We start from the raw sequence: 20,507 nt of genomic DNA on the forward strand, positions 1-20,507 counted from the left end.
TAAAGTCTTGAGGATTGCTTGATGAGTGCCAAGAATGGCCTCAAATTCTGTTTTTCTATCTGGAACAGGCTTACAGAGGACAATAGTACTTGAAGGTCTTACTAACAATATATTATACAGTATACAATACTCTGTTTGTTAAGTGTGTGCAGGGCTCTTATCTTTTCTGGAAGTTAAACGTCCTGATAGAGAATCCAAAAGTGAAGGCAAACAGCACAGATATCCCGACATGGATTACTGCCACATATCCCACAAAGTCATGCCTGAACCCAAAGTACTGTCTTACAAATTCTCCCACTGTTTCATCGTCTTCTTCAAATTGAGTTTGTATGTCTCCAAACTGTGAGGCAACCAATCCATACAATGTCCAAGCAATGGGACAGACGTAATAGTACCATCTCCACCACACTGGGATTCTCTGCAAGAGAATGAACAGGTAAGCCACAATTCATGCCACTAATACACATTTGTTGTCATAAAAAAATATATATATATATATACATTTGTTGAAATTCTGCAGGGGGCTCACCGGTTTAGGGATGATGAATCCGGAGAAGAGGTTCCATATCGAATAGAATGCAGATGAGATGATGGCGGCTATGTTGTGGTTGGGTGTTACAGCCACAGTCATCATTCCGTACAGAGTGAAGTAGAGCAAGGTGAAGTACATGAAAAACAGGTACCAAAAGAACTTTGCGGCAGTCCATTCGAAACCAACCATTGCGTACACTATGATGCCGTATGTTAGTGTCTGAACTAGAAGGTTTGGTATTTCTACCAGGGCCTGGCAGAAGGTGATGATTTATTGATATCAGGCATTAGGTGTTCTCTTTTATAGTTTTATGGTTCGCATAGATTATGGAATTACCTGTCCGAAGGCGTAAGGCAATGCTGAATACATCCCTGCCGCTCTTTCTCTGTAAAACACTGTTCTCTCAATGGCGACAACTGGTTGGACAGATGTTGCATTTTGTACACCAAGAAATAGAACCGCAGCATACATGGAGCCCATTGCATTGAAAATATCTTGCTTCCTTTTCCTGCATTTTCGCATACAGTTATTGTCATGTTCTCTATCACTCTTAAAACATTTCTGACTGCTCCACAGGAAATGAATATGCAATTCTAACCTTTTGGAGCCAAGATCCCAAAATATAGTTCCAAACATCACAGCTATGAACACTGTAAATAGCAGCCTGACAGCTGTGTATGGAGGGTTTCTCCAGTATGACCAAGTCTGTTTCCATAGGCATGCCATGCACTGTGTCCAGAAGGATTGGGAATAGGGAGTTGAGAAGTATAGATCTTTTGTACCTGGAGCAGGTACGCTCAGCTCCTTGATCAGGGCCTTGTTTCTCCTGAATTATTTCCCAAGATTTATCCTATGTTGTTATTCCAACGCTTGCTTGTTTAGTAAATTATATTATTAGGACTATCAGCATACCTGTAAAGTTCCGAGTTTCTGTACAGCTGAGCAAAATCAATACCTAGAGCTGCTTCTTGTGCTGTTGAAGTTATTTCCAGCATCCATGTGGCTGGATTATATCCATCTTTAATTTTCTCGACTCCATCTATTCCCTGTCAAAAGAATGTTCAATATTTTGCATGGATTTGGGACTTTTCGAAAGAGCTTTGAAATGTTTACTAACCTCAAAGTATTTAATGAGCTGAAAAGAATGTCGACCTAAAGGACCAACATATATTTCTTCCCCTCCTCGTTTTAGCAGCAGCAGCTGCAGTTAGTTGTCATGCCTTATTTAGGTTTTTTGCAGGTGACAAGTTTGATGAAACTTTGAAGATGTAGGATACGTACCTCATCAAAGGCATCAAAGATATCGATGCTGGGTTGATGTATGGTGCAGACCACAGTTCGACCTGTATCAACTGTGTTCCTCACTGTTCTCATTACAATTGCAGCAGCTCTAGCATCCAGCCCAGATGTTGGCTCATCCATGAATATAATAGAAGGATTGGCCACAAGCTCAACTGCAATGGTCAATCGCTTTCGCTGCTCAGTTGAAAGACCATTCACACCAGGCAAGCCCACAAGTGCGTCTCTCAATGGTGTTAGCTCGACAAGATCCATGACCTCTTCAATGAACATCTGCAATTTAGTTTATTTGTTGACATTAGTTGACTTATGTATCAGTCACTTTTGTAATCGATTTGATGATGAGCAGGAAGCACCTTCCGAGTAGCAGTGTCAACTTCAGGAGGCAAGCGAAGCCATGCAGAAAACTTTACGGATTCAAAAACCGTGACATGAGGTGAGTGGATATCTGTTTGCTCACAGTATCCTGCTATGCGTGCAAATGTTTCTTGCTTCTTTGGGTATCCTGATATTGTTATTGTCCCATCAATATATCCACCTGTTTTTCTACCTGCCAATACGTCCATTAGAGTAGTCTTTCCAGCCCCGCTTATTCCCATCAGTGCTGTCAGAACTCCTGGCCTGAAAGCACCCGTTACACCTTTCAAAAGCTCTAGACGATCCTCTTGAACCCCTTGAGCTTTCATTTCCTGCAGGCAAGAACATGCTTTAAATAGTTTCAACTAACCATTACAAAAACAAAATGATTTTAGTATTTTACCTGTGGCATGTCAACTGAATAATGGATTTCATCAAATGTGATCGAAAGAGGCTCAAAGGGTAGTATCATTCCTCTTTTCTTATTTGGATTAGCAGTAGATGACATAGTTCTTGACGATAAGCTCCTGTGAGAATTGCTTTCTCTTCCTGTACATGCATCGATTTTAGTTAGTTCCCACTACTTCGATTAATGATTAGTCATAACCAGGGGCTTCATTACAGGATGATAACTTACTAGAAATCCCTCCTCTTGATGACATTTCAATAGCTTCTCTTTTGCTGGAAAGTCGCTCTGCTATAGCTTCTTTTGATAGAATAGTTTGAGGCTTCCCAAACGCTGCATATCATTAAACCAGCTTTTTCTTATTTTGTTCTTGAAGTGATCATTATACTGAATCATGCTAGTACAGTATAAGGCATACTCACGGTTGAGATAAGTTAAAGCCAGGGTCACTAGGTAATTGAATAGGAACGTATATCCGATGAGTGCCCCTACTCCTATCCAATACCATCGTGCTTCTGGGAAGATCCCTCGAGCTTTTAAAACTGACTTACCTAATGTTTCTGTTGAGCCAGGTGGAACCTGCAATGCATTGAGGTTAGTTTAGCTTAACTTAGTTGTGTCAAGAGTATATGTCAAATAGATTCTTACAAAGTTCCAACTCTTTCCAAGAAACTCATTTACTGCAATGGCGTTCTGTGCATACATCAAAGGTGAGAACCAATATCCCCAAATCCACCATGCTTTGACATCATCTGATAGACAAGTAGCCGTTGCTTATTGATTTATTTCATGACAAATAGCATAGCACTGCATGTGTTTAAGGTCTTTATATAGTTATTGCTATACCTCGTGATAAAATGAATCCACCCAAGACAAATATAGTGAGCATTGCACATGATCCAAATGTGTTTGCAACTATGACGTTTCTTCCTAGAGCTGCCACTAGACGAAACAGCCCGGATGACATTTGGTGGATACATATGAACAGGAGGAGTTGCCTGAAAAACCTGAAAGCCACAAATGAGAGATTATCTTAGGAGACAAAAGGAGTGGTGATTCTTGGACTTTTTGAGAATTAGAACATGCAATACCTTTCGGGATCTGAATCATATCCCGTGGTATAATAAGTTAACACCAACCAAACAATGACTTCCGCTAGTGTAACAGGAATCTTAAGGACCCATGAAGGCAATGAATACGCCCATGGAGGGAAGAAAAGAAGGTCCCGTTGCTTGTAAAAGACTGGAAGCTTCAAAATACTGAGAGCAAGCTCCGAGAAGCCGTTGAACATAACTATTAGAAGGGCAAAAAATAGAGCACCCATGTAAATCCCACCGTCTGCTTCAGTTCTCTTATGCATTTCTGTCCTTAGAAATACCGTCATGGATAGGCTAGCCATTAGGATTAGCTGAAAAAAGAAAGAAAAGAATAGCAGCTAGCTGAAACATGAATCTTGCATGACATTGTTAATTGAGGGTCTCAAATTCTTGTGTGAGCATCTTACTTGCATCATCTTGAATACGTAAACGAACGAGTTCCTCTTCATCAGCAGGAATTCTCTAGCTACGCAGGCTTTAAGGAGTTCTTTTTTGCTAACACCATATTTGTCTGTTGTCAGGGCATCAGGGTGACTCTTTTTCTTGTCGAAAGGAGCAGCAAGCTCATCTCCAAGCTTGCGTCCAACATGGAAAGATAAAAATGCTTCTGAGAATTCATTGACGGAAACATAGCTGTAAGGTTCATCTCTGTGCATCCAATATTGTTCTTGATCCTTCTTTGATGTTACCTGAATGGTTGCGGTTCATTTCATATTTGCTCTTTTAATGTTAACACATAAGAGGCAATTGGTGGGAAAGCATGTTGAGCTTACCTCTTGCAGAAAGTCTGCTACACCTTTCCTCTCAGGACATCTGAATCCCATGTGCTCGAAGAACTCCAGCACATTTTCACGGGGCCCTTGGTAGACTATCTGACCATCAGACAAAAGGACTATATCATCAAATAAGTCATATGTTTCTGGTGCAGGCTGCAGGAGGGAGATAATTGCTGTTCCTTGTAGAATGTGGATGGATTGCCTTATCGAATTTACTATCTGAAAAGTTGTCGAGCTGTCCAAACCAGTTGATATTTCATCCATAAACAATGCTCTAGCAGGTCCAACCATCATTTCCCCTGAATCACATTGAAATTATATCATATATTCTCACAAGTTCTCTAGTTCCATGCATGACCGATCACTAAGGCTTAAACATTATACCTGTTGTAAGTCTCTTCTTCTGACCACCAGAAATCCCGCGAACCATTTCATCACCAACCAAAGTATCCGCACATACCTCAAGCCCCAAGATCTGTCATGAAAGATACAGAGTGATTTGAATGTCCACATATGACAATGTCTATTGAGTAAGTCATTACCTTGAGTATATAATCTGTTACAACGCTTTCTTCCTGACCTTCGATTGATGATGCCTGCACACAGAATGAAGACAATGCATTGACTTGGCTAGGAACTGATGGAATATAAGATGAATTGTAAGATTGGCAGTCAGGTGGTCAGACGAACCTTCATGAACATATCAATATCGGGGTCAGGCTTAATGTTTGCTTCCTTTTCTCTCCTCGAAAGTTCAGCCAGCATTTCTGTACGTTTAAATGAACCAATGATTTTATGGTAATCTGATTAGCTATGGCTTTACTTCAACAGATTGAAAGAATGAAATTTTTACTAACCATATCGTGCCCCGACTCCTTGACATCTTGCTGAAAAGGCCAGTGTTTCTCTTACAGTCATCTCACCTATGTGCAGGTCATGCTGACTTATGTAAGCTGACGTCCTCTGGGGTACAAACTCGTGCATCTCGTGGCCGTTGTAAGTTACTCTCCCTGAAACCTGCCAGCAATTTCAGATATAGAAATGGTTGCTTATCTTTACTGTGACATTCTGATTGCCTGAGAAGGATCTCTTATAGATTTTTTTTACCTTTAACTCTGGATCGAGTTTTCCGGCCAAGGCTAACAGCAACGTTGTCTTTCCAGAGCTCGGTGGCCCCAAAAGCAGCGTCATTCTGAAAAAGATAGGGAAAGATTGATTCTTTGCTATTATCCATAAACATCATGTGTATCATGGATCAAAAGTTTTTTTTTTTTCAAGTTAGGACAACTAATTTCTGTGTGCTGCTAACCTGCCAGGCTTGATGATTCCACTGAGATCATGAAGGATTGGAAACGGCTTCTTCCGACTTGGAAGAATTCGAAGGTAACTCAGAAATCCCTGCTCGATTAATCAATAAGGTAAGAGAGACATTCCAATCCATAACATTTATGTTCAATTATCTTCCATTAATGTTTTTGTGTGTGGTGAATCACCTCAAGGATGTTCACTATGAAATTGAACACAGTTGGCAGAGCTCTTCCGCCAACGTAAGCTTCTGCATCGATGTTCAAGTGCTCGAACCTCACCTCGATCTTAGGAAGATCAAGTCCGACTCTGATGTTTACCAAAGGTTAGTCTCAACATCAATTAAACCACTCTCTATCAAATGCAGCATGTTTATATGTATCTATCTATGTACGTATATATTAGATAAACACCTCTGAATTCGTTCCTTGAGCTTTAGGAGGAACCTCTCATTGCCTTCCTCAGCAATCTTCATCAGCCTCTCCACAAGATTCCTCCTTTCCACCAATCCAAGGCTCCTTATATCCACCTCCCGCGGCTTCCCCTCTTCGCCGGTGAGTATACCTCTTGTAATGCGAAGATTGGTCGGGAGTTTCTCCAGTGCTGCCCACTTCAGCGCCTCTTCGTCATTGTCCTCCATAGATGACCTTGAAAACACTTCCATCCCTGTGTTCCTCCACACATTTGAACTGCTGAACCGTGTGCTCATACCTCCTCCAAAAATATCTCCACCCTCCATTTCTTTTTCTGCAGCCTAGCTACTTCATGAAACACAGAGCTTTGGATTATGGAATCAATGGAGGGTACTGCATTGGACGACAGGTATGTATCTTTAATTTTGTGCTGCCTGCCTGCCTCTGTTTTGGGACAATTTATATTTATACAGCAAGTCTGGAAATGAACATGAAATCTTATCTGTCGTTATGTGAGAGATGATTCCCAGAAGGATTTTGATTCCCTTTGCTGCAATATTATAACACTATACGCATGATAATATGAAATCACACACAAGGTCAAATTTTTATATGCTATTATTGTTTTATTTTATTTTATTGGAGTTAGTTTTTTATTTGGGTTTGAGCCTTTGAGGTCAGGTTTGATGTCATACAAATTCAAAGCCACTGAGAATATGCTCTTCTGCCTCAATAATCTCAAATTTCTTTAATGGTTCTGTTTTGATTTGCTTCTATGGGGACTTTAAAGTATAGACATTTCACCTAATTCTTTTCATTTATTGTTTTTGTTTTATTTAATTTTTATCCAATTATTGTTTGCATTTGAAAATGACACACACTTTGGTTATGTAGCTGCAATATTATCTTCCCTTTTGTTCATATGAAGCAATGTTTTGACCTCTTGACAAGGATTGAAGTGCCCTTTTCTGTTATTTTTACCTGCTTTTTACCTATTGGGAAGTGTGACAATGAATCAACTATGAATAAATTGCAAGTGGTTACATAGCTGTATCATATTTGGAGGGTGCAAATTTATTTACGTTTGAATTAAGGTAGAAGTACTTTGGGTGCATTATTACATTTTATTTTATTTTATTTTTTTTGAAGTATTTTGAAATTTTGAATTTGTTTAAAAAGTGGCAAGAAATTAGGGGTGTTTATATAACATTTTTAGAAGTTTGTGAGAATGTGACGTTATATTTTGTAAGAGAATATTTATTTGATGTAATAGTGTTAAAACTTTCTGCAAACGAGTTAGGTGTTTGACATGATATAAATTGATTTAGAGTGTAATAATTTAAATAAATTATGTATTTTGATGTGATTTTTTATTAAAGAAATTGTTGATAAATGGGATTTAAATTTGCTTTATATTGATAAGCAGTTGTAAAGATTTGTTGATTTTGTAGGGTGGAGTATTTGTTGGGGGAAGTAGCAAGCAGCACATGAATTTCTGGGATGATTCTTCGTTGGAGTTATTGTTGGCAATAATTTGTTACGAATTTGTAGGGATATGTTCAGTAAGGTAATCTCTATTTCCAGATTTTATATTTATATTTTATATTGTCTCTGCGTCACAACCTCACATGGTTTGCTTCTCCTTGGGTTTCTCTGTCTTGATTACAATTAAGGGCTTGTTTGGTTTAACTTATATTATATATATATATATATGTGTGTGTTTTTGGATTTTGATATTTTTTTCCTGAGTCTGGTTAGTGTATGCTTGTTAGTTCAAATGATAGCACATAAAAAATAATCCGACATCATACGATTTATGTTAACACAAGACATTTTGTATTAACTAATTCAATTGAAATTATGTGCTCAAAGTTTATGTTAGAACGAATATATGTTCGAATTCAATTGTAGCTAGAGCTGTTGAACAAACTGAGTAGCTTTCGAGTCAAACTCGATTCGGATAGTTAACAATTCGATTTCAGTTGTTTGTTTTTAGAGATAAATAAGTCTGAGTTCAAGTTCGAAAGTTATTATTTTCTATGAACGAGTTGAGCTCGAGTTCAATTTGCAAGTAGCTCAAATTATATTATTTTATATATGAATATATATATATAATTTTTTATATTAAAAATTGTATCTATTAGTAAAATTTGAATATTTTACCATCTCCGTCCGGTATTAAGGGTCTTATTTATTTTTGCGTGTTAATATTTGAAAATTAATTAGTATATCGAAATATAGTACAAATTAAAAAAAAAAATTGGGCACATACTTCAATTAGTGTCTTTTAATACTAATACGGTGTTTGTATAAAAAATTATAAAATTATAAAAATATTTTTAATACAATAACATCGTGAGCTTTTGTGCAGGACGGAGACAGAATATAATAAATTATAAATAAAATAAAATATATTTAATTTATATGTTAAAAAAAATATATCAAATATATATATAATTCGAACCAAACTCGAATTTGACTTTGAGCCTTATGAGTTGATCTCAATGTTGAATTTGAGCCTACGAGCTCGAGCCATTATTTTGAATTTTGAGGTGCCTGGAAATAATAGGTGCAGACGGAAATGTAATGATTTAAAATGAAAAATAAATGATACTTTCTCCGTTTCAAAAAAATTATCTTGTTTTTCTATTTTTGTTCGTCCCAAAATAATTGTTATGATTTTTTATTTTACAATAAAATTATTTCTACTTTTCAAATACTACTGATAATTATTATTCTAACTTATTTTTTAAAACTCTTCAAAAAAACAAAGATATTTTAGACATTTAAATTCTACTTTTTACTCTGCCACAACGACTCTTTTAGGACGAATGTAGTATATATTGTAATTTGATTGGTGAAGTATTCAAGGGATTGGAGTTGGGGATGGCAAGCCAAAAACTTAACTACCAAACTACGTTTTGATTATTGTTTTTATTTTAAAAATTAATTTTTTGTACGTAATTTTAGAAATATTAGTATTATATTGAAATATAGTAGGAATAAAGTAGAAATGACTAAAATAACCTTATTAGTATGTGTGATATAAATGTAATGATATTTGTGTAATATATTGTAAGTTTTAAGAGTATTCGTAACGTTAGGTAGATAGTACAATTACTAAAAAAAAATAAAATAGATATTTTGTTATGGTACAGACTAAAATAGAATAATAGATATTTTGTTACGGGATGGATGGAATATTAATTTTAAAATTTGATCGGATCGATGGTCCGACCTTTATGAACTCGGACACGGCCTGGTTCATTAGTGTGTCGGATTAAGCAAAGCCCGAAAGATTTTGAATATATATTTTTTTTAGGGCCAAACACGATTTTTTAATTAAAGGTTACTCTTTCTCTTTCCTAAATATAGATTATTGGCGGTGGAATTGATTGTTTATTATTATTATTATTATTATTATTATTATTATTTAATGATCAAAGTTTGCATTAATTATGCAAGTTGGGAATTAGAACCCTTTTTCAGTGGTGCTGCTGCTTTTAATTAAGTTGTAAGTATGACTTATATATATATATATATATTATAGAGTGACAAATGATTGAGAATTTGAGTCCTCTTTCCTAATTTTGTTCCTTAGTTGAAGAGAATCTTGTCAAGAAAAAACTAATTAGATGCTTAACAAAATATTATATAGTATAAAATAACTAGATTATTAAATAATACTTCTTCCGTTTCAATTTACTGTATTATTTTACTATTTTTATATGTCCAATTCAAAATTATCTATTTTAAATTATAATAAAAATAATTATATTTAAATATCAAAATATCTTTAATTTTTATAAAAATATTTATTTTATTTGTACTCTCAAAAGCAAAATTATAGAAATCAACTTACATATTTTTACTAATAATAAAATATTATTTTTTTAATTTATTATAAGAAAACAAAAGGTTAGTTGAGATGGAAGTTCATTTTATCTAAAATTATTAAAATTAAAAAGAATAAAACATTAGATAGTGATCTTTTAAAATCTAGTAAAAGTTAAAATTATTAGTGTCTTATACTTTTTTTCATATCAATATTTTTGTATTTATTTTTGGCTTTTTTTTTTTTTTTAAAAAAAAAGTTGTATATAATTTTAATTATTTTTATTTTGGCATCTGTCTTGTTCTTATGTGTTTATTTGAAATAATTTTTTTAAATTTTATTTAGATTAGTAAAAATAAAAATAAAATATATGAATGAAGGAAAATTTATAAAAATATTGGGACAAGTTAAAAAAAAAAAAAAAAAAAAAAAAAAACATGTCAATTCATTCTAGGTTCAAATTTTTTTACATTGATTTCTTTTTTTTTTTTTTAAATTTCACATCATCTTTACAATTTATTATATAAATATATCAAATCAAAATTCTAATCAAAGTAGCTTAGTGATTAAGTTCATATGGATTCAATCAAGAGACTTTTCTAGTTGTTATGAAACATATCAATGATTTAAGATCCCACAATTATGTAACAATAAGGTCTATTTGGTTCGAATTTGAATATTAGTTTAAATAATATTTATTATGATATTTTATAACAAAATAATAATAATATTTCTATTAAAAATCGTACGAATTAAATAGTACAAAATTTTGATCCGAGGAACAAACCAAACAAACGCTTGAATCTATGTGTAATACAACAACTTTGTTGAGCTTGACATCGCGTAGTTTCGTTACGTAACTATTTTAATTTTATTTATAAAATCATTCGATATGATGTTTTTTCTTTGATTATGCATGTTTGGCATATAAATGTAAAATGTGTTTGCAAATTCATCTTTTGCTCAATAAATATTATTCTTTTCATCCGTTATAATTATATCAGATTTTTTTTGGATGTTTGTTAAATGTATATACTCCCTCCGTCCACTCATAAAGTATACAATTATTTTTGGCACGGTGTTTAAAAAATAATAATATTTTAATTATAGTGGGTAGTTAAAAGTAGTGTAATGACATTTTTGCTCTTATATTTTTTTGGTGTAAAAGTAATGATGTGATGTAAAGTAAGAGTATTTGTGGAAAAAAGTAAGGTATTTAATGAAATATTTACTTTGTAATTGGACGTCCCAAAATAGAAATATGTATACTTTCTAACTGGACGGAGGGAGTACAATCTATACTTATATACAATCTATTTATAGTAAATAATTTTATTTATTCATTATTTTATTATCCTAATTTTAATAAATAATAATAATTTTTTCATTATTTTTTCTATCATATCATCTTTTTAATAATTCATTAATAACTTATCATATCATCTTTTTATCTACTCCACTTGTACATTATTACTCCCTCCGTCCCTTGACAATCTATTTATTTTTTCATTTTCGTCTGTCCTATAACAAAGTATCAATTTTCTTTTAGTAACTGTATTATCTACCTAACATTACAAATACCATTCCAATTTACAATATATTACACAAATGTCATTTTCTTTATATCATACAATACTAATAAGAGCAATTTAGTCTTTTTATCTTTACTTCTACTATATTCCAATATAATACTAATATTCATAAAATTCGGTGCAAAAAATAAATGAATATATAGATACAGAACGGATGGAGTATATTACTTTCTTCCTCTCATATAATAAGCAGCATTTTAGTTTTGACACAAGAATTTAAGGGTGTGTTTGTTTGGGAGATTGGATTTTAAATCCACTATTCATCCTATGTTTTTCCCAAAAAAACATCAAATCAAACACCTATTTTTTATTTTTTTTATATTATACTAAAAATCAATTTTACATTCAAAACATCACATCAACACTTATTCATATCACATCATACAACTATTCAAATTCAAATTTTTACTATTTAAATCCCAATTCAAAATCCAAACCCCCAAACAAACACATCCTAGTGGAATAAAGTGGAAATCAAGTAATGTAATTAGCGAGAAAAATTAATATATATATTAATATATATTTTTGTGTGGTATGATAGAATAAAGTGTTTTAATTATCTTTTACTTTGAAGATGCTGCAGAATATAGGAAATATACCAAAATAAAAAATATTACTCCCTCCGTCATGCAAATGTATGTTCATTTGATCGGACATGAGTTTTAATAAAAATGAGTAGTAATTGTTAATTTTTCTTTTTATAGTAAAAAAAAGTACAAAAATGTAATGATTTTTTACTTAAATAATTAAACGAGAATGTATTTCAATGAGCTAAAAAGAAAAATGAGCATAAATTTGAATGACATACGAAGTACATAATATGTGAAACAAAATAAGTACTATTTTTTAATTTTTGTATTCAAACAAAATGATGTATAATTAACCGGGACAAAAAAGTAGTTTATTTTTAAGATAAAAATACTCTAAATAACTAGAAATAATTAGATAGGAAATTACTTGCATTATTGTGTTTATCAAGAATTATTTCAAGATAGTGATATATAATAAGTACTTTTTATCATTTAAATTTACACTAATTTTTATTATTATCATTAAAAATAATCTCCTTTCTCTTATTATATATATTTATATATTTGTCATTTATATAATTTATTTTTCCTATAATTAAGCATGAGAAGGTAGTAAGAATTATTTAGTTTTTTCATAATTAATTTTTGTTATTGTTTATTCTCCATAACATACTTATATTCCTATCAAACATTATATTAAATACACATTTTATTAAAAAATAATATATAAATAATATTTTTATTCAATTGTCGAAATGCCTTAAAAAAAAAAAAAAACTCGAGTAAATAAATTTGTCGTAATTTTCAATCTAATCATTTAATTGATAATAATGGTTAATTTTAAATGTATTCTTCTGAAATTTGACTTTTATATTTTTAAATTTACACATTTATATATATATATATATATATATAAGAATATTATATCTTCATATAAAACAACATATTCAAACTACTTCCTAAACCAAAATAAAAATAAAAATCCAAAAAATCCAAAAAATATATCTTTTTATCACCATTATACATAAATACATATGTATTTTTATTCATATAAAATAAAGTAATAAAAAATAAAAATATTTTATAATTCAATTAAAAGTATCATGCACTCCATGTCTCAGATTCCTCTTAGGAAGTCAAGGTGTGCATGAACAATTCTTTCTTGATTTTTTTTTTTTTTTTTCAATTGTACTTGTAATTATATTTTAATATTTGATTTTATTTAAAATAACTATTAAATATAAATTAGGAGGAGACTTTTTATAAGTTTTATGTAAAAAAATAAATTAGGAAAAATTCTTATTTGTCATACCTCACTTTTTAATACTGCTCTCGTCCTATAATTAGGTATCCTTCACATAATTTTAGAAATATTAGTATTATATTAAGACGTAGTAGGAATAAAGTCGAATTGACTAAAATAATTTTATTAGTATGATGTGATATAAAGGTAATGATATTTGTGTAATATATTGTAAGTTGTAAGGGTATTTGTAATGTTAGGCAGATAATACAATTACTAAAAAAAAATAGATACTTTGTTATAGAATAGACTAAAATAGAAAAATTGATACTTTGTTATGGGACTGGGGAATTATATTCCAACACACTAAATAAAAAATTGGAGCGTTTGTTTGTATTTTCAAATTTACTTTCATAATTCATAATAAAATATTTTATATATATTTTTTACACACTTAGAAAACGCTAGACTAAATTTTATTTAAAATTGAATACATCGTGTATAAGACTTTTACAATTAAAAAGAAATTACATTAAAGCAAATACTCTCTCCGTCCCAGATATCGTGTCTGCTACACTGTAGATACGATATTTTAGGAGGGGTGTAATTAGTAGATAATTAAAGATGTATTAGTAAAAATAATTATCTAATAATATAAATAATTATAAATTAAGATTAAGATAACTAATTAGTTTAATTAAAATTAAAAAAAATTAAAAATTTAAAATGAGATTAAAGTGTGTAATTATTTTCCAAAAAAAAGAAAGTGACATAGTATGTGGGACGGACAGAAACGACAACGTGGACATGGTATCTGGGACGGAGGGAGTATAAAACATCCAAAAACACATCCAAACAAATTAATATGTTACTTCCTCCGTCCTATTGGAATGGTGACATTTGTTTTTTACACATAAATTTTTTAATATTAGTATTATATTGGATTATAGTAAAAATGACAAAAATACCCCTATTAGTATGGTGTAATATAAAAGTAATGACATTTGTGTAATATATTGTAAGTTGAAAGGATATTTATTATGTTAGGTAAGTAGTATAATTACTAAATTAGGAAATTATAACCTTGTTTTGGGACGAACGGAAATAGAAAATAGTACCTCTCAGGGACGGAGGGAGTATTTAAGTTTAATACAGTTGTTAAATATTAATTTTTTAAAAAGTGTAAAAATAATAAAAATGGGAAATAGAGCAAACAAGTTTGGTTGGGGTCTGAAATTGATTTGAAATGAAATATTAATTTGAATTTTTGTTTATATAATATTTCCTCCGTTCCACTTACCATGTCCACATTTTCGTTTCTGTCCGTCCCATATTCTATGTCACTTTTCTTTTTTGGAAAATAATTATACATTTTAATCTCATTTTAAATTTTTTAATTTAATATTTTTAAATTTTAATTAAATTAATTAGTTATCTTAATTTTAATATATAATTATTTATGTTATAGGATAATTATTTTTACTAATACATTTTTAATTATCTACTAATTATACTTACTCTAAATTCTAGTGTCTACGTTGACCCAGACATCCAACGTGGTACGGAGGTAGTAGTATTTTGATGTGATATTTTGTGAGATGAAATATTGTATTTTTATTGAAAAAAATAAATAATGTTTATTTCAGTTTCAAATATATATATATATATATATATAATTAAGGGTTTGTTTGTTTGGTGGATTTCTCCGGATTTATACTATTGACCAATTTCCTCCAAAAAAAACATCAAATCAAATACTTATTTTTTATATTATACTAAAATATAATTTTACATTCAAAACATCACATCAATACCTATGTATATCACATCATATCACTTTTAATTTAAAATTTTTACTATTTTAATCTCAACTTCAAATTCGAATCCCAAAACAAATTGTTATTATTATTTTATCTTCTATCAAAGTCATGAAGTAAATTATTTTTATTTTTATTTATAAAGAATTATATTAAATTTTAAATTTTATTTAAAAATATACACTTTTTGTTATTAATTTAGAGTGTTCACACACAATAAACACATTATATTATTAGGTAATATAATTTTGAACCCATTCTACTAATAAAATATCTAATTATTTCACATAAAAATACCAATCTATTCATTTAAACACACCTTTTTTTATTATTATTATTAAATATGAATCTTTACAATTCAACGATTTTATTCTATAAACAATACTTAATCCTAAATTATTTAAAATTAGATATTGATTAGTTTTTATTTAAATAATAATTTGATGTAATGTTTTGTGAAATAAAATACTCTCGTCATTGCATTTAATATTAAAAATATCTTTAGATTTTTATAATTTTTTTGCACAAATGTCATTGTAATAGTATTATAAGACACTAATATAAGTATTTTTGTCAATTTTATTTGATTTGTATTACGTTTCATATAATAATTAATATTCAAATATCAACACGTAAAATATAAATGAGAACTCTAAAAGTAATATTATATTTTTATTAAAAATAATATAAAATGAATAATATCAAAAATAGTAAAATAATAAACTTTATTTTATTTTTTAGTAAATATATAAATAGTAATTATATCTATTTTTATACCCAAAATGAGTATCTATTTATTCTCTCTACCACAAAAAAAAAAAAAATTATTTTCATCTTTTATCTTTTATATGTTATAAAAAAAAATTAATTTTTTTTTTTAACAAAAAAATCATACGACTCTGTTGTCACTTTTCACTTTTTTTAATATAAAAGTTAAAAAATACGCATTATATTAAAACTCGTGTAAAAAAATAAATGAGACTAATGAAAAAATATTTATTATGAAAATTTTGTTTTAAAATTGTATTTTAAGTAATTAATTAATTATTTATTTATTTCTGATTTGTACTTTTATACTCCATTATCTTTTAAAAATGTGCTTATTAGTATCTTTTTATTTTTTATAAATATTTTTATTTTTTTATTTAGTAAAAAATTATACTTCCTCCTAAATAATTTAAAAATAACATTTTTACCACATTCATCTGTTCCACTTTTAAAGTATCTATTTTTTATTTTATAAATAATTATTATATACTAATATTAAAATATTTTTAATTTGTATTTATATTACAAATATATTATTACACATACAATTATTTTATATATAAAGGCAAATGACAAAAATATCAAAATTTTTACACATTATTATTAACTAATAAAATACGGAGTATTATTTTTTACTATTATAAAATCCCACAATACCCTATTGAATTAGGACGGAAAAAATATTATTTTTTTTACTATAAAAAATAACATAAAGTACTATCAATTAAACCTAGTATATCAAAATCAGTGTCTACAAATTTTGAGTATATTTTTGTGAGACGAAAAAGAAATATATTATGTTATATTGAGGTTTAATTTTAATAGTATTTTATTCTATTATTCTTACAATTGTTTTTAAAAATATTTATATATATATAGCATATTAAAATCAAATTAATTTTCTATTATTTCTTACATTGCTCAATAAACTCTTTAAACTATTTTAATATATATATATATATAATATTTAATATATTTATAGTATAATGTAATAAATCTTTTATATATATTTCTTTTGATAAGTTTGGTAAAATTTTGGTTTGAGTTTGACATTAAAATAATGTTTGATACAATATTTTGTGAGAAAAAAAATGTATTTTTTTCGAAAAACACAGAGTTCAATAGTAAAATTTGGAAAATTTTAAGTAAAAAAATAATATGGTTGGATAATAAGTTGTTTACCTTCATCAAATATTAAATTATTTTTAATAAAAATATATTATTTTTTATAAAATATTTAAAAAATATATTAAAAATAAATATTTTAATAATACTTCTACAATTTTTAATAAATAACAATAAAAATAGGAAAATTTACAACATTAATAAAAATAATACCAGCCGAACACATATTTCAATAATCATTATAAAAATAACCACTAGTCAACATGAAATTAACTAATGTCGGTGCCTACAAATAAATGTGCCATCTAATCTTATATTATTGCAAATTAAATATGATATTATTATATTTATGCTATTAATATATAATATATTTGTAATAAATAATTTTATTTATCTAAAATTTTGTTATTTATATTTTAAAAATTAGTAAATAATTTGTTATTATTTTTTAATATATTCCACCGTATATATATTCTTGATTTCATACAACATTTTTATTTAAACTTTTATCTATTATATTTTTATATTAATTTATTATTATTATTATTATTTAATTTCAGTATTCAATCAAAATGATAGAATTATCGTAAATAGAGATAATACTATTTTAAATTTTCAAAACAAAAATTTAATAAATGTAGACTAATAAAATATTATTATATTTCATCTCAAACTATAATCATATTATTATCTATCAATTGTATCTTGAAAATTATTATAATTAATATATTTATATATTATTGATCATGCATAAATTAGTAGCATTTTAAATTTTACATTAGGATAAAATTAGAGCAAAAATAAAAAATAGTCCAATTGAAATTCTAAATTTTCACTTTTAGTCTCATTAAAAAAAAAAAAAAAAATGATCAAAACTAGTCCTATTAAAATACTTATTCATCAATTTTGATCATGGACAGTTAATTCGGATCCAACATGGACAGTAGGTCTGGTATGAAGGAATAAAAACACGGTGTGTTCTACAGAATACGCCCATGTTGGATCCGAATTAACTGCCCAGGATCAAAATTGATAAATAAGTGTTTTAATGGGACTAGTTTTGATAAATTTTTTTTGAATGAGACTAAAAATGAAAAATTAAGATTTTAATGTGACTATTTTTTATTTTTGCCTTAAATTATATAGAGAATAGAGAGTATTGCTTCATCACTTGTGGGCTTTTCTTTTCTTTGGGTTAAAATAAATTTTATATTTTCAACATTGGGCCTTCAATTTTTGGTAATGTATTTAATGAGTCTGTTCGCTTTGTATTTTTAAATTGATATACTCTGTCCGTCCCACAATGGGTGTCTCGGTCACAGTGGATACGAGAATTTAGAATAAGTGTAATTAGTAGGTAATTAATAATAAATTAGTGAAAATAATTAACCTATAATATAAATCATTATAGATTAAAATTAAGATAACTAATTAATTTAATTAAAATTAAAAAAAATTAAATTAGAAAATTTAAAATAAGATTAAGATGCGTAATTATTTTTTTTTTTAAAAAAAATGAGATGAGATGTGGGACGTAAACGGAAATATGGACATGGTAAATGGAACGGATGGAGTATTTTTTATATTTGATATAAAAATTGTTTAATTTTGTGATTGGATAAATTATATACTCACTCCGTCCCATATCTATATATTTATTTGTTTTTTTTCACGAAGTTTTAAAAATATTAATATTATATTGGGATAAAGTAGAAATAAATATAAAAAAAATAAATTAACCTTATTAGTACAATATAATATAAAGTAACTACATTTGTGTAATATATTGTAAATTGAAAAGGTATTTGTAACATTAGGTAGATAGTACAATTACTAAAAAAAAAATAAAAAATGAATACTTTGTTACTAGGCGACCAAAATGAAAAAATGGATAAATAGTTAAAGGATTGATGAAGTATATTATATATATTGTGTTAATATGTATATATTATTTTTTTTAATATTGAAAAAAAAAATTACTAATAAGGTACCATATTAACCCTAAATTGATTTGCGTTACAATAATTTTTTATCTACAATAATAAATTATTGTCAATTATGTAATCCGGTCATTGCTTGGTCGTACATGGGTGTGTTTATTTTGTATTTTTTTTTTTATAAATACATATATATATATATTTATGTAAAGTTTAAAGATAATTTCAGTAAAAAAAATTTAATATTTTGTGTTAAATTATTAATTTTTATGAGTAAATAATATATATACAATATATTTTGATCGTATATGTATACATTTTTTATATATTCTAATCGTACTATCTACGAATATAAAGTTAATTAACAAATCATGAATTTGTATTGAATTTGATATAATTTAATTGTATAATTTTTATTTTTTTTTGTTATGGTTTAAAGTTTGAAACTAAAAATGTAATAATTCAAAAAAAAAAATAATGAATAAATAAAATTGATGTGATATGATAATTTAATATTGACGTGGTGTTTTTGTTTTTTAAAAAAAATTATTTGGTAAAAGTATAAGATTTGTATTTTTTTTTTCTTTCAAAAGTTTTCCAATATATCTCATGTCAATTTTTTATTTTTATTTCTTAAAAATTAAAATACAAAAAAAAAAAAAAAAACCACATGTGGATTAAGTGAAAAAAATATATAAATATATGTAAAGTTGATGGAAATTGACCGACATCTCACCTTGAAATTCAAATTTATTAATGTTTGTGTATTTGGTTTTAATTTAAATTTCAAATGTGATTAAAATAAAATTTTTATATTATATTTTGCTGTTACAATTATGTTAATTTTTTTTTCTTTTTTTTTTTTTTTGTCATTCTTAAATTTATAAATAATTTTTTATTTTTTTATTTACTATATTACTTTTTATTAATGATTTAATAATTCATTTCTATAATATTCCATTTTAGTTTTAAGTATCTTACCTTAATGCTTCATGAGTATGCTTAACTTTTTCCTTTTTTTTTTATTATCATAGAAAATGTTCTAGTTTCTTTTTCTAATCATAATATTTTTATACTTTCTTCATTATAAAGACAAAAAAGAAAATAATAATAATTATTTATTTTTTAAAATTCATGTACAATTATTTGAACACAATTAAAAAAACAAAGAAAGTATTAAAACATCATTTTTTTTACCAAGCCATAGCTACGTAGGCGTGTTTGTTTGGAGGATTGGATTAGATTTCCACAATTCATCTTATTTTTTTTTTCAAAAATATCAAATCAAATACCTATTTTTTATTTTTTATATTATACTAAAAATCAATTTTACATTCAAAATATCGCCTATTTATATCACATCATATAACTATTCAAATTCAAAATTTTTATATTCAAATTCCAACTCAAAATCCAAACCCCAAACAAACACACCAGTAGTTTACAGGAGGAATATAAATATAAGTTTGAAATAA

At 27.8% G+C, this 20,507-nt stretch overlaps 1 protein-coding gene and 1 long non-coding RNA gene across 3 annotated transcripts; one reads left to right on the forward strand and one right to left on the reverse strand.

Moving 5' to 3' along the window:
* Positions 1 to 21: 21 nt before the first annotated feature.
* LOC127256011 (pleiotropic drug resistance protein 1-like) lies at positions 22 to 6,514 on the reverse strand. The gene is made up of 24 exons (XM_051281840.1): positions 6,186 to 6,514; positions 5,961 to 6,081; positions 5,777 to 5,865; positions 5,575 to 5,659; positions 5,325 to 5,484; positions 5,158 to 5,234; positions 5,010 to 5,063; positions 4,852 to 4,942; positions 4,465 to 4,766; positions 4,099 to 4,380; positions 3,686 to 4,002; positions 3,441 to 3,601; positions 3,243 to 3,346; positions 3,017 to 3,173; positions 2,826 to 2,927; positions 2,592 to 2,737; positions 2,188 to 2,520; positions 1,814 to 2,104; positions 1,650 to 1,733; positions 1,445 to 1,578; positions 1,131 to 1,358; positions 869 to 1,040; positions 530 to 784; positions 22 to 418 (listed from the first exon to the last, which is right to left on the reverse strand). Exons 1-24 carry the CDS (start codon positions 6,509 to 6,511, stop codon positions 158 to 160), a joined length of 4,332 nt encoding a protein of 1,443 aa, XP_051137797.1. The 5' UTR covers positions 6,512 to 6,514; the 3' UTR covers positions 22 to 157.
* LOC127256016 (uncharacterized) lies at positions 4,211 to 5,749 on the forward strand. Of its 2 annotated transcripts, none has more exons than XR_007839755.1 (6): positions 4,211 to 4,326; positions 4,620 to 4,748; positions 4,882 to 4,997; positions 5,074 to 5,236; positions 5,401 to 5,463; positions 5,631 to 5,749. It is a non-coding gene; the product is annotated as an uncharacterized LOC127256016 (long non-coding RNA). The 2 variants fall into 2 exon arrangements; XR_007839754.1 differs by having other exon boundaries at positions 5,593 to 5,748.
* Positions 6,515 to 20,507: the final 13,993 nt, after the last annotated feature.

Source organism: Andrographis paniculata, unplaced genomic scaffold (assembly GCF_009805555.1).
Source record: "Andrographis paniculata isolate CXL003 unplaced genomic scaffold, ASM980555v1 Contig54END, whole genome shotgun sequence".
NCBI classification, from domain to species: domain Eukaryota; kingdom Viridiplantae; phylum Streptophyta; class Magnoliopsida; order Lamiales; family Acanthaceae; genus Andrographis; species Andrographis paniculata.